Source organism: Hyperoodon ampullatus (genome assembly GCF_949752795.1).
Source record: "Hyperoodon ampullatus genome assembly, chromosome: 3".
NCBI lineage: Eukaryota > Metazoa > Chordata > Mammalia > Artiodactyla > Ziphiidae > Hyperoodon > Hyperoodon ampullatus.
In genome coordinates, this window is record NC_136916.1 from 29676649 (window position 1) to 29688371 (window position 11723).

The 11723-nt window shown below is 50.2% G+C and overlaps 1 protein-coding gene across 2 annotated transcripts in view; it reads left to right on the plus strand.

Annotated features, from left to right (window-relative positions):
- Nucleotides 1-10241, plus strand: part of DIP2C (disco interacting protein 2 homolog C) — a 361724-nt gene extending 351483 nt beyond the window's left edge. For both annotated transcript variants that reach the window (XM_079698959.1, XM_079698960.1), the window contains 5 exons: nucleotides 1818-1875; nucleotides 3301-3375; nucleotides 5207-5381; nucleotides 6994-7117; nucleotides 9800-10241. In XM_079698959.1, the coding sequence (XP_079555085.1) occupies nucleotides 1818-1875; nucleotides 3301-3375; nucleotides 5207-5381; nucleotides 6994-7117; nucleotides 9800-10052 (685 nt within the window). In that variant the 3' untranslated portion in view covers nucleotides 10053-10241. The remainder of the gene's footprint in view (nucleotides 1-1817; nucleotides 1876-3300; nucleotides 3376-5206; nucleotides 5382-6993; nucleotides 7118-9799) is intronic.
- The last annotated feature ends 1482 nt before the right edge of the window (nucleotides 10242-11723 follow it).

The following is an 11723-nucleotide window of genomic DNA, read 5'->3' on the forward strand; positions in this document are numbered from 1 at the left end:
ACTTTTCCTTGAGAAGAATGTCACTTGAACACTAAGGCCATTGTAGGGTTATTAATTGGCCTAATTTCAGTATCATTGTGTCTCAGGGAATAAGGAGGGGGAGAAAGACAGGGAATGGCCAGTCAGTGGAGCAGTCAGAACACACAGCATTTATTAAGTTCACCATCTTATAAGGGCAAATTCGTGGCACCCCAAAACAATTAAAATAGTAACATCAAAGATCACAGATCATCATAATAAATGCAATAGTAATAATGAAAAAGTTTGAAATATTACAAGAATTACTACCATAATGTGACAGAGACATGAAGTGAGCAAATGCTGTTGGAAAAATGACACTGATAGACTTGCTTGATGCAGGGTTGCCACAAACCTTCAATTTGTAAAAAAAAAAAAAAACACAGTATCTGCGAAGTGCAGTAAAGCAAACAAAGTGCAATAAAAGGAGGTGTGCCCACATTCTGGAAGGCTTAAGTAGTGTAAGATCTAGGTGGTTTTTCTTTGATAGCCCTCATCTCTTGCTGTCAGCATCAGGGTCTTCCTAGAGACAAATACCAAAGCACGCCAGAATTGCTGCAGTGACTTCTTCCACTCATTACGTCGTTGCTGCAGCTACTCAGGTGCCTCCAGCCCTCCCAGGGTCTCCTCTGCTCCTTTTGTCTGCAGCAACACGAGACACCACACCAAAGGCTAGCTGGAAGGCAGGGCATCCTTTGCCTGAAAGTAAGAGCTTTTCAGCTGCTTTTCAGAGGTCTGCAGCCCCAGGATGCCTGCCGGCACGGGAGCCCTACCCACACCCCTCTCCATTGGGACCTTGTCTGTCTGCCCTCCTCCTGCTCATGTTGTCATCCGCGCCCTGGACCCTCACTCTGGGCGACCGGAGCAAAGCCTGCGAAGGAGCCCCTCCAAGCTGTGACTCTCAGGGTCCTTCCTTCATTGCCCATCCGCCTTCAGCAACACTTATCAGTTATGGGGGCAGATCTGTGCTGATACAAAGAATGGGTCACGCTGGTGAATTTGACAATCCCGCATTCCCTGGCCCCATCCTCCTGCTGACGCCCTCCTTGGTCTGCAGTCAAGCATCCCAGCAGGTTCCCCTTCACTCCGTTTTCCTTAAATAAAAGTTGCCTTTAGATGAATGATCAGCATCACAGTCTCAAAGTAACATGGAGAGATGTAAAACCAGTCATAGAATAGTTAAAATAACGCAGCTGGGAAGGACTTAGCGAGCTCAGGTTGTGACTGGCACCAAGGTCCTCCACAGTTTTAAGATTAAATCACCAGTGAATAGTTTTTAAATGGAAAAGAACTTCTTTTCTAAAAGGAGCGTTTGCTGTCTGAACTGGCCAGTCCTCTCTAGTGTGCCTGTTTGAAGAGGTGGGTTCTGTGCTGCTGTGTCTGAGGTCCTGCCTGTGGTCTGCAGGGGCAGGGCCGTGAGTGTTTCAGGACCAGGCATCGCTGTCACAGGGGTGGCAGCTCTTTGAGGAATGCAGTTTAATCCTTATTCTTTCCCTTTTCTGCAAGTGCTACGTCAACCCCCGTTTACTTTAAATGCAGAATCGTTCCCAGTCATTTTTCGGGTTGGTAGGTGGGACTGCATCTCCATTCTCCATGGCCTTTGTGGTGGCCCTCGCTGTATCCTCTCTATATCGACTGCTTTTTCTTTTTGACTTCTAGACTATCTTTGCATTGGGTAATGCTCAGCAGCAGAGTTAATGTCCCCCATCAAACTGCCAGACATTGACCAAGTGCTGGATGTGGAGGAAGGGAACCACTGGTACAGAAAACACAGTAACACCTTCTGTTTCTCTTTGTAGAGTCCGTTTAGTAGAAAGAGGATCTCCTCATAGTTTGCCCCTAATGGAATCAGGAAAAGTAAGTATTGAAGGAAGGCATATGCATGTCCATATAAACACGAGTGTCAGTTTATGGGCTTTGAAAATTCAAGAAATAGATGGTAGATTTTTTTTTTCCAAAAAAGTTTTCTTGAATGTAGTATATCAGGACTGGTTTTGGCCATGAGCACAGAAACTCAAAATGACAGTGTTTTAAATGAGTTAGGTTTTTTTCTCATGTAGAAGAAACCACCAGGGACCGTGGCATCTTATGTCTTGGCCTCCCCTCCCAAGGGTGCCTCAGGGTCTAGAGTGGTTTTTCCAGCTCCAGCCTTCCTTTGCACATTCCAGCCAGAGGAGGAGAAGCAGAAAAAAAAGGCCAAAGGTGCGGACTGTAAGGACAGCTCCTCAGCTGCCTCACTCACACTTAAGTATCACTGGGCATTGTCACCCACAGCTGAAAGGCAGGTTGGCAGCACTACATTGGTTTTGAATGTCTACGGGCCTGGCTAACAATTGGGGCTTGTTTACTGTGGAGCTGGACAAAGAATGGTTATCAGGGGACAGCTAGTCGTTCCTGCAACGGTGGTTATCTTGTTTATAGAACTAAATGCAAGAAACATATTTAAACCTAATTGAGGACGTTTTTTTTTCTTTCTTGGCCCCAATCGTCAGATCTCTTCTCCATTTAACATAATTCTAAAAGCATATTGTTTTGGACCTTTTACAATCTGTGTCTACATGACTGCCCGTTAGAATTCTTGGTACTAAGTTGGCTCTAAGGTGGGACACAGCGCTACCCACACACCCAAGTCGGTCTGGCGGGCCGTTCATCAGACATGTTCCAGGAGCGTTCACCACAGATGTGTTGCCTTATCTCAACCGCACAGTGTTAATTAGCTGAACTGAGATGGGTTCTGTTCTAAATTTCCAGAATCAGCTTTTGCTTCATTACGTGGTTTCAGTGGAATGTGGAGCATTTCTGAGCTAAACGTCCGTTAAGAAGGAGGTGCTTCATATCGACATTGTACTAGAAGATGTTTACCAGCAGGAAAAGTGGGCGGTGTGGTGGAGGGGAGGGGCAGAGCCCCAGGCGCAGTGTCCTCGTGGCTCGGCAGATGCATGGGTGGTGACGGCCGTCTCTTCTGGACACCACAAAGCAGCGCCACTAAATCCTATTTTGCAAGCATTGAGCCTGTTAAATCATATCATTTATCATGTTTTTGTTCAAATTCTTAATTTTAGGATCACTTTAACACAGGCTCTGTCACTGTAATAATTACAATGAAATGTAATTGTTTTGCTGTAATTATATAATGCTGTGGTATATAATTTTGATTTAAAGCGATTCACTTTCTGAACCATTTAATCAGGAAAGTAGGCACATGGCATGAAAGCAAGGTCAAGGTTGATTGTGCAGTATCTACCTGTCTGTCCACTGATGAGACTCTTCTTTCCAACATAGATACTTCCAGGGGTTCGGATCATAATTGCCAATCCAGAAACAAAAGGACCGTTGGGAGACTCACACCTGGGTGAGGTGAGTTCTGGGGACTCACACCTGGGTGAGGTGAGGTACAGGGTGTCCATGAAAGTTCAGGATTACAAAGTGGGATTTCCTTAAGGGAGTATCATAGATTCTCTTCAAAAAGTTTAGAAAAGAGGAAACTTCATGTGAGTGGACTGAGTTTCCTTGTTTCCCAGCCCTTGGTTTGTCTTCCACGTGTCTGCTGCCTTCACAGCAGGGAAGTCCTTCATTAGGAACACGATGGAGAACGTGCAGAGGGAATCTTGCGAACCCCAGAATCATAACAGCACCAACAACTGTGGCAGGCGGGCTGGGGACACGACAGGTGTTTATCTGGGTCAGAAAGTCACTTCCGCTCCCTTGTGTTGACGACGAACCTGGCCAGTGACTCCCTGCCCACCCCCTCATCCTGCGCGCTGCTGGCTGCGTGTGGCTGCAGGAGACCCTTCCTGGGCTGTCATCCCCGCAGCTTGCCCTGCTCGGCTGGCCAGGTGTGCCCGCCTCTGCCTTACACTGTCCTTCTCTCTCCCTGATGGACTTGTTTCTTCTGACATGTCTGCCTCCCCTCCCCACCCCCCCGTTTTCCTCTCCAAGGCCAAGCCCACAGTGACCCTGTCCTGCCCTCTAGGACCCTCTTGCAGGTGCTGCCCACTGTTTGGTCAGCTTCCCCCCTTCCTCTGACCCATTCTGGACGCACAGAAAAGGCTGCCACAGCTGGCACCCGACCAGCACACCAGCCCCGCCACTCTCCTAGAGTGGTGCCCTGGGCACGCGTGTGTACCTCGTAAAGGGTTGAATAGTGATGAGGTATGAGTCCTGACCACTGCTCACTCCCCAAACCCTTTTTCTTCTTGGACGGTTTTTGGCCCCTCACTCGTCTGTCTCCATGTGAAGATCAGAACTAGTCTGTGAGCTGCACAATATTTTAGGAATTTCCTTTAAATATATGTCTAGGAATGAAATTGGGATGTAGCACCCGCCATCTCGGGCACCTGGAGATGCTCCCGGTGGGTGCTGTCCTCACAGCGGGCGGCCTTGCTTGGAGCTGAGCGGGTGCGCTGGGCGGAGGGGCAGGGACCACTGCACCCTGATGTTCTACTGGGAACATGTCTTAACAGAGATGGTTTTCCTTCCCCTCGCTCGACGGGGTGCCCTCCGTCTCTGGTCTGCTTCCTCGTTGCTCAGCAGGTGTGACTGAGGGCCTCTGGCTAGACCCCGGCTCCTCCGGGCCTCATCTGTGCAGACTTGATGGGCTCCTCTGCCTTGTCCCTGGCTCTGCTCAGCCCACGTGGTCGGCACCATGTCAGCAGGTCTTTCTTTCCCATTTCCACACTCAGGCACTTTTGTCCCCCATTTTTTGATGTTACAATGCCTTTCCCTCCTAGAGTTCGTTTTGTGTTGTTTTGTGTTGTGTTGTTTTATTACAATGTAATATTCCCAAAAGTATGCAAACCAAGTGAAAGGGAAAATAAATCACAAAGCTTTTTATCATTTTTCCAGCTTGCTTTTTAGAAACAGTCAGTACATTTGAATAAATACAAGGAAACTCATACAACCTCGTTCATTTGATGTTTATTTCAAAAGCCCTCAATCCATCTGCTTTAATAGAATTCTCAACAGATGATGGCTTGGTTGTTTGCTCAGCCATGAGCTTGCTGTCATGCCTTCGTTTCAGTAAACTTTGTGGCATCTGTGTCTCCCCAGAAACTGGAATCATCTTGTTTTTGCAGGGCAAGGACAGTTTCAATAGCACGGAATATAATCTATTGAACTGTAAAAGTAACTTCTGCCCTGGAGATCATCTCAAGTTAACTTATCCAGTTATATTTTGCTTCCTTAACAGATCTGGGTTCACAGTGCCCACAATGCCAGTGGTTATTTCACTATTTACGGAGATGAATCCCTCCAGTCAGATCACTTCAACTCAAGATTAAGTTTTGGAGACACACAGACCGTCTGGGCACGAACAGGCTATTTGGGGTTCCTACGGAGAACTGAACTCACTGATGCAAACGGAGGTGAGAGTCCCGACAGGCGGCATGAAGGTCCTCAGACCCCGGAAACCCGTCTGGGGTTTGGGATCCCAATCCCGGGAGAATGTGCATGCGTGCATGCTTGCTGCAAGCCAGCCTGAAAACAGCCGGGGGTGTGAGAGACTGCCAGCTCAGGGCAAGTGCATCCAGCAGTGGAAGCTGCATGTTACGTGCTCTGTGCTCCCATGTGAGCCAGGAACACATTTAAAACCAGGGGCAAGAGCCAGGTGCCGTGTTGTCCACGACGAGTGCCTGTAAATGCAGCTCACAGACTTGTTGCCAATCTTGGAGCCACCAGCCCAGCCCAGGCCCTCCTGAAGCCCTGCTGCTCTCTTCCAGGGTGGGAGGCGCTGGCCTCGGGTACTCTGCATTTCTGCACCTGTCCAGCAGGCCTGCTGCCGCAAGGTGCCCGAGGGGAGCAGCAGCTCTGAGGGGCTGGCGCTGGGCATGGGTGTTACGCAGAACTAACACGTTAAGAGCCTGCCTGCTCTTAAGGTCTTTGCTGATCCTGGAATCCTTTCTCCACTCTTTATTTCACTAAAAACAGAGATAGGACTTGGGTATTACATAGAGATGGGGCCTGAGCTTTCTTGGTGAGATCCTGCCAGACTCAAAGCCAGAAGTCAGCGAGCCTTCCTGACCCACCTGTCTGATGGGAGCTGTGCCAACCTGGCTGAACCAGCATGAATTTAGGGGAAAAGTACAAGATATTTTGGTGTTGCATTTTCAATTTGGGAAAATCATAGACTGTTTTACTTGAGGGTGCTATCTGGGGTTCCTTGAAGAACTAAGCTTAGCAACACCCAGGCCTCCCAGGAGGCAGGGCAGGTCCCATCCTGCGGAGCCCGGGGGCTGGGACAGTGGGATACCCCACGGCAGCTGTGGTTAGAAGCCAGCAAGTAACTACCTCCATCTCATCTGACTTAAACTGGAGAAGATTTATTTTCTAGTATTTTATATGTCAGTCACTTCTCTCAAACTCACCGTGATATGTTTACTAGTCTAAAGATTAAAGATGTCTCCTTGTTTTTAAGGAAAGATGGACAGACTGCATGTTGTCATTATCCCAAGGTTTGCACAGCTGATGAGAATAAATTTAACAATTACACGAGCTAAGGAAATTTTTGTTCATGAACATTCTCAGAAACTATGCTTCCTCTTCCCGCTCAGACGTGCAGTAATAAGAGAGTTAAGAGCTCATATGCTGGCACCAGAGGGAACTGGGCATAACTTGGGCTATGCTGGGTCCTCACCATGTGACTCCAGGGAGCAGGTCTGCTGGCCCGTGTCCCGGCAGTGCTGATGCTGCTGAGGGCTGTGTGATAACGCACTTGACGGCGTGTGGAGGCTACTCCTGTGGGATGAGGGGAGGGACGTGCAGGCGTGCGGCCAGCGCTGAGCCAGGCGGCACTTCCGCCTGCACCTTTTCCCTGAAAGCCTCGGGCTGCAGAGTTTCCCTGGTAGAAGGGAGAAAGCATCCCTTGCTCAGTGATCTTTTCTTTGCATCTCTTTCGCATTCAGGGGTAGTCTTTTTTATTTTTTAAGCGGCTTGAGCGGCATTGCGGTGAAGCTCACATGGTTTCCATTCCCTGTACAGAGCGCCACGATGCCCTCTACGTGGTGGGGGCCCTAGATGAGGCCATGGAGCTGCGCGGCATGAGGTATCACCCGATAGACATCGAGACCTCCGTCATCAGAGCCCACAAAAGTGTCACGGAATGGTGAGGAGGGGGTGGCAGCCCGAGGGCACGGGGTCCTGGGCGGAGTCAGCTTTCCAGGGTGAATCTGAACCTCTGAAGAGCACTCCTAGTGCAGAGTTGTTGCTTTTCCCGAGAGTGACATACAGATGGCTGGGCGGTGTTTCCAGGGAGCCGTTTATTATTTGGTTTTTTGTTAAGGAAGGCGTGATGTAGGGGAAATAGACTGTCCGTGGGAGCCTAAACGCAGCATGCCTGTGGGAAGACCTTAGGCTCCAGGAGAGGCCGCGTTTGCCAGCGTCACTGGGTTGTCAGTGACAAGTCACCCACCCCAGCCACCCTTGGGGGTGAGGGGCCTTGCAGGCCATGCTTCTCCCTGGCCGTTTGGTTGGCTGTGACGTGTGAGTGTGCCCAGATCACCGCCTGGCCTGGGGGCTGCAGCACTGACCACCTCCTCAGGGCCTTTACGTGGCATTTGAGAGCGAAAAGTGGCTTCAGCACCTTTGGCTGTAGGTCTGCTTATTCCCTTAGTCCCTGAACCGGCAGAGGCCTGATGGAGCCGGTCTGGAAGCTCAGGGCAGGAGCCCCAGGGGAGGCTTGTTCCAAGTTCCAAAACTCGGGAGCAGTTTTCTCGGCAGGTGGGTTGGTCTGAGATTGTTGGCTGCCTCTTGTTAGCTGACGCAGGCTGGTGTTCTTGGCCACGCACTGCACTGCACAGAGGACTTGGCAGATACAAGAGTCGGGTGGACGGGAGCGCCTCGTCCCCACTTGGTGCCGCATTTCAGGGCGAGCAGTGACGGAGCCCGTCTGAAGCACAAGTCCTCCGCCTGCCAAAGCTGCCTGTCCACTCGTGTGTCGAGGAGGGCAGAAACCCCAGAAAGGTATCAGCCCAGAAACTGGCAGGGACCCACCTCAGTTTCCATCTAAATAGCTATAAATACCAATCACAGCCTTCCGTTTTTGTATTTTTAAGAAAATAATTTTGACTGGCTTGTATTGCCTCCCTCGAGTATTTTCTATCTAGTTGAAAAGGTGCCGTTTCCACTTAAAAGTGTGTGGCAGGGGTGCCCCTCATGGGTTTCTCCTTTCTGTTCTGAGCATTGCTTAGATGCTGTGACGTGGAACAAAGCTGCGTTTTATTCCGAAGGGTTTCTCTGTGGAGTCTGTGCAGCACAACTGTTCTGTTATTTCCCTCCCCCTTGCCTGTGGCCCCCCCCGCAGGGTGCCCCCATCAGTCACTTCATGCAGAGAAAGAAGGATGTGATGCCAGGTCACATCTGTGACTGCCTCACTGAGTACGGTCCAGCCCCCCGACCCTCTCAGCCACTGCAGCCCCGGGAGAGCTCCGGCGGAAGGAGAGTAGCTGGCAGCAGCCCGCGGCCTCCTGGCAAACCCCCTCCCCAGTTAACTGTGGAGTCTGAGCTGGTCCTAATGCTGCGCCATCGACGTCAAATGACAGGATAAGATTGTCCCCAGCACACATCACAGTAGTCACATGTGATTCATGGACTCAAGGCGCGGCCCTTGTGGAGCGGTGCCTGGTGCCTGGGAGTTGTGCCCTGGGACTTGGCACTGGCACTTCTTCTCGGGAACAGCTCCCCACAAGTTTGTTCCCTTAGATGTACACGTTCATCACAAAGCAAAATCCAGAAGGAGGGGTCTGCTAAACACATTCTCCAACCCAGAAGGAGGGGTCTGCTAAACACATTCTCCAACCCAGAAGGAGGGGTCTGCTAAACACATTCTCCAATGCTAAACACATTCTCCAATGTTTCCCTTTCATTTTCATGTATTCATTGGCCATACTGAACAAAATATTCATTTTTTCCTAATAGGCATACTCTATGCTTTCAGGAAACAACAGTGAATGTTCCCAGATACTTCCTGCCTCACAACTGAGATAGAACCTTCTCTGTGTCTGGCAAGAGAAAGATCCCCGCAGCCCACTGCAGGGCCCCAGAGCCTGGCCTGTCCTCCACGCGGCTCTGGTGGCCAGGGGCAGTATATGTTAAGGTTCTTAAACAACCACGTTTTAAAAGCCCAATTATATGATGTTAAAGTGTAAAATACTGTTCTTAGGCTTTTACAAATTGGGCAGACAAAATACTCTGGGTGGCCCTCCTGTTGAAAGATCCAAAATAAGACACTTCTGGGTAAATCTCTGGAGTTCTCCTAGAATTACCTCACATGAGTCAGGTCTCACTGCATTGCCCTCATCCTAAACTCAGTACTTTAAACAGGAATCAGTTAATGTGCCCTGGGTCTGCAGTTGACCGCTGAGGTATCTGACCCCAGCGTGGCTGGAGCCCACAGGTCAGCTGGGCCAGGGCCTGGCAGCTCTTCTGCACATGTTTTTCATCCCCCTGGTGGCAGAGGCAAGTCAGGACCAGCCCCAGTGCCCCTGCTGTCCTAGCCTCAGCGACAAGCCCACAGACCATGTTGCAGGCTGACCCAATCACCTGGCGGGACAGACTCCACCCTTAGGGGTGCGTGGATCCAGGGAGGGCAGGGGCGCGGCTGCCACCACGAGAGCAGGTCGGTAGGAGGTGCGGATGACTGGAGTATGAGAGCCGGTCAGGGACCAACAGGCCTGAGGAGGCTTAGCGCCCAGGCAGGTCCACAAAGAACCCAGTGGAACGTCTGGAAAAGAAAACAAGATCGTTAAGTTCAAGCCCCGCTGTACAGTGATGCTTCTCTCTCTTCCAGTGCTGTGTTCACCTGGACAAACTTGCTGGTGGTTGTGGTTGAGCTCGACGGGTCCGAGCAGGAAGCCCTGGACCTGGTCCCCCTGGTGACCAACGTGGTCCTGGAGGAGCACTACCTGGTGGTGGGGGTGGTGGTGGTGGTGGACATCGGCGTCATCCCCATCAACTCCCGGGGGGAGAAGCAGCGCATGCACCTCCGCGACGGCTTCCTGGCCGACCAGCTGGACCCCATTTACGTGGCCTACAACATGTAGACGCTCCCAGAGGCGGGCCATCTGCTCAGTGTCGCGAGTGTGCAGACGCCAGGGCGAGTTCCCGAGCAGAGCTTTTGCCAAGTGGTGGGGAGGAGACTTTCCACTCGTCCTGATCGGCACGGGGATGAGACGAGAAATGTGAAGTTTGCTCAGAAGGACTTTGCGTTACTGCCTTCAGTTTGTTGGAAAAGCCCATTTCAAAAACTTTTTCTTTTTTTTTAATTATTGGATAAGTGCTTTCTTCGTAAATGTGGTATTTTGTTAAGCCAAAATAGCAATTAAAAAAATATTCTGCCCTCCAGATGGGTTCTTTTAAACAATTTATGTAGTGTGACAAAGAATTGTTTTCTCTGTTTTAATGTGTCATGAAATCTTAATGCCATGGACCTGCTACTAATTTAAGCCATTGCTGGAGCTCATCCTTTTAGGACAGTTTGTTGAGGTACGAGAAAACCTTCCAGATAGCACCTTCCAATTAGATTTTAGCAGCTTTCTTTGTCAGAAATGTGCTGAAGAAACAGGCTAATAATCGGCCTTTGAATTTTAGCATGGAATGAGAAGAAATTATAAATAAGGTGTATTTCGGCAATTACCTTGCAGATATCTTTGTACTAAACTAAAATGATAAAATAAGTTAACTTCTTATGTAATTATGTACAAAACGTTTAATTTATTTTGATCTCTTTAGAAGTATAACAGAGAAAACATTCAAGAATATTAAAGTCTTGTAATGTTTGCTAATATAAAAAGTGTTGTATTATCTTGCGTGGATAGCATCACAACAAATATATATATATGAAATATAAATTCACTAAGAACAAAGGAGATTTTAAAGTTTAAAACGCAGAACCTGTCACTTGCATGGCGTCCCCTCCACTGCACTGTAGATAGACTCTCGCCCGTTGCTGGTGTGCGCGGCCAGACAGCCAGCAGCACAGTCGGAACCTCTCCTCTGGAACCAGAGACCAGCAAGTGGCGCTGTCGCCTCAGAGGTGGCGGATCGGAGCTGGACGTGCACTTTTCCCTCTGCTGCTGGGTCTCGACGGATTGTCAGTGCCGCGTGCCCACCGCACTGCACGGCCTGGGGAGCAGCTGGCCCACAGCACGCGCTCTCTCGGCCGCAAGAATTCATTGCACAATGTTCCCATCATTTTTGTTTGTGTCACCTTTTTTTGGTCCTCGGTATGAAAAGGAATGTCGTTCTGTGGTCATTTGCAGCGGGTTGTGCTGACTCCCTCAGCGGCTTTAAGGGAAGAGACTCACCAGGAGGGGGTCGTGCCTGGGGAGCCGCCCCCGCTGCCGGGACAACAGAGCCACTGGCTGGGGCAGGAGGCCCCCACCTCCCCCCCCACCCCCCCACCCCCGTCACCGCACCTCCTGCGAGGACACGCTTCTGATTTCCATCTCTTGCTGCTGCTGCTGCTGCCGCCTCACACGCCTTGGAACTTTCAGAGCTCCTCGCACACTCCCAGACTGAATCAGCCCGTCTGCGTCCAGCCAGGAAGAATGATCAGCTGTCCAAGCAAGATTCACTTTGTAATTGCCCCAGTGCGCCCCACGGGGGCTGTGTCAGGTCTGCATGACTAAGATTGCTGCTGGCGAGACTGAGACCCTTTCTGTGAGGTTGTCTTATCTGCCTTTGCTCTGTGTGCTGGCAGTGAGCCCTTTGCT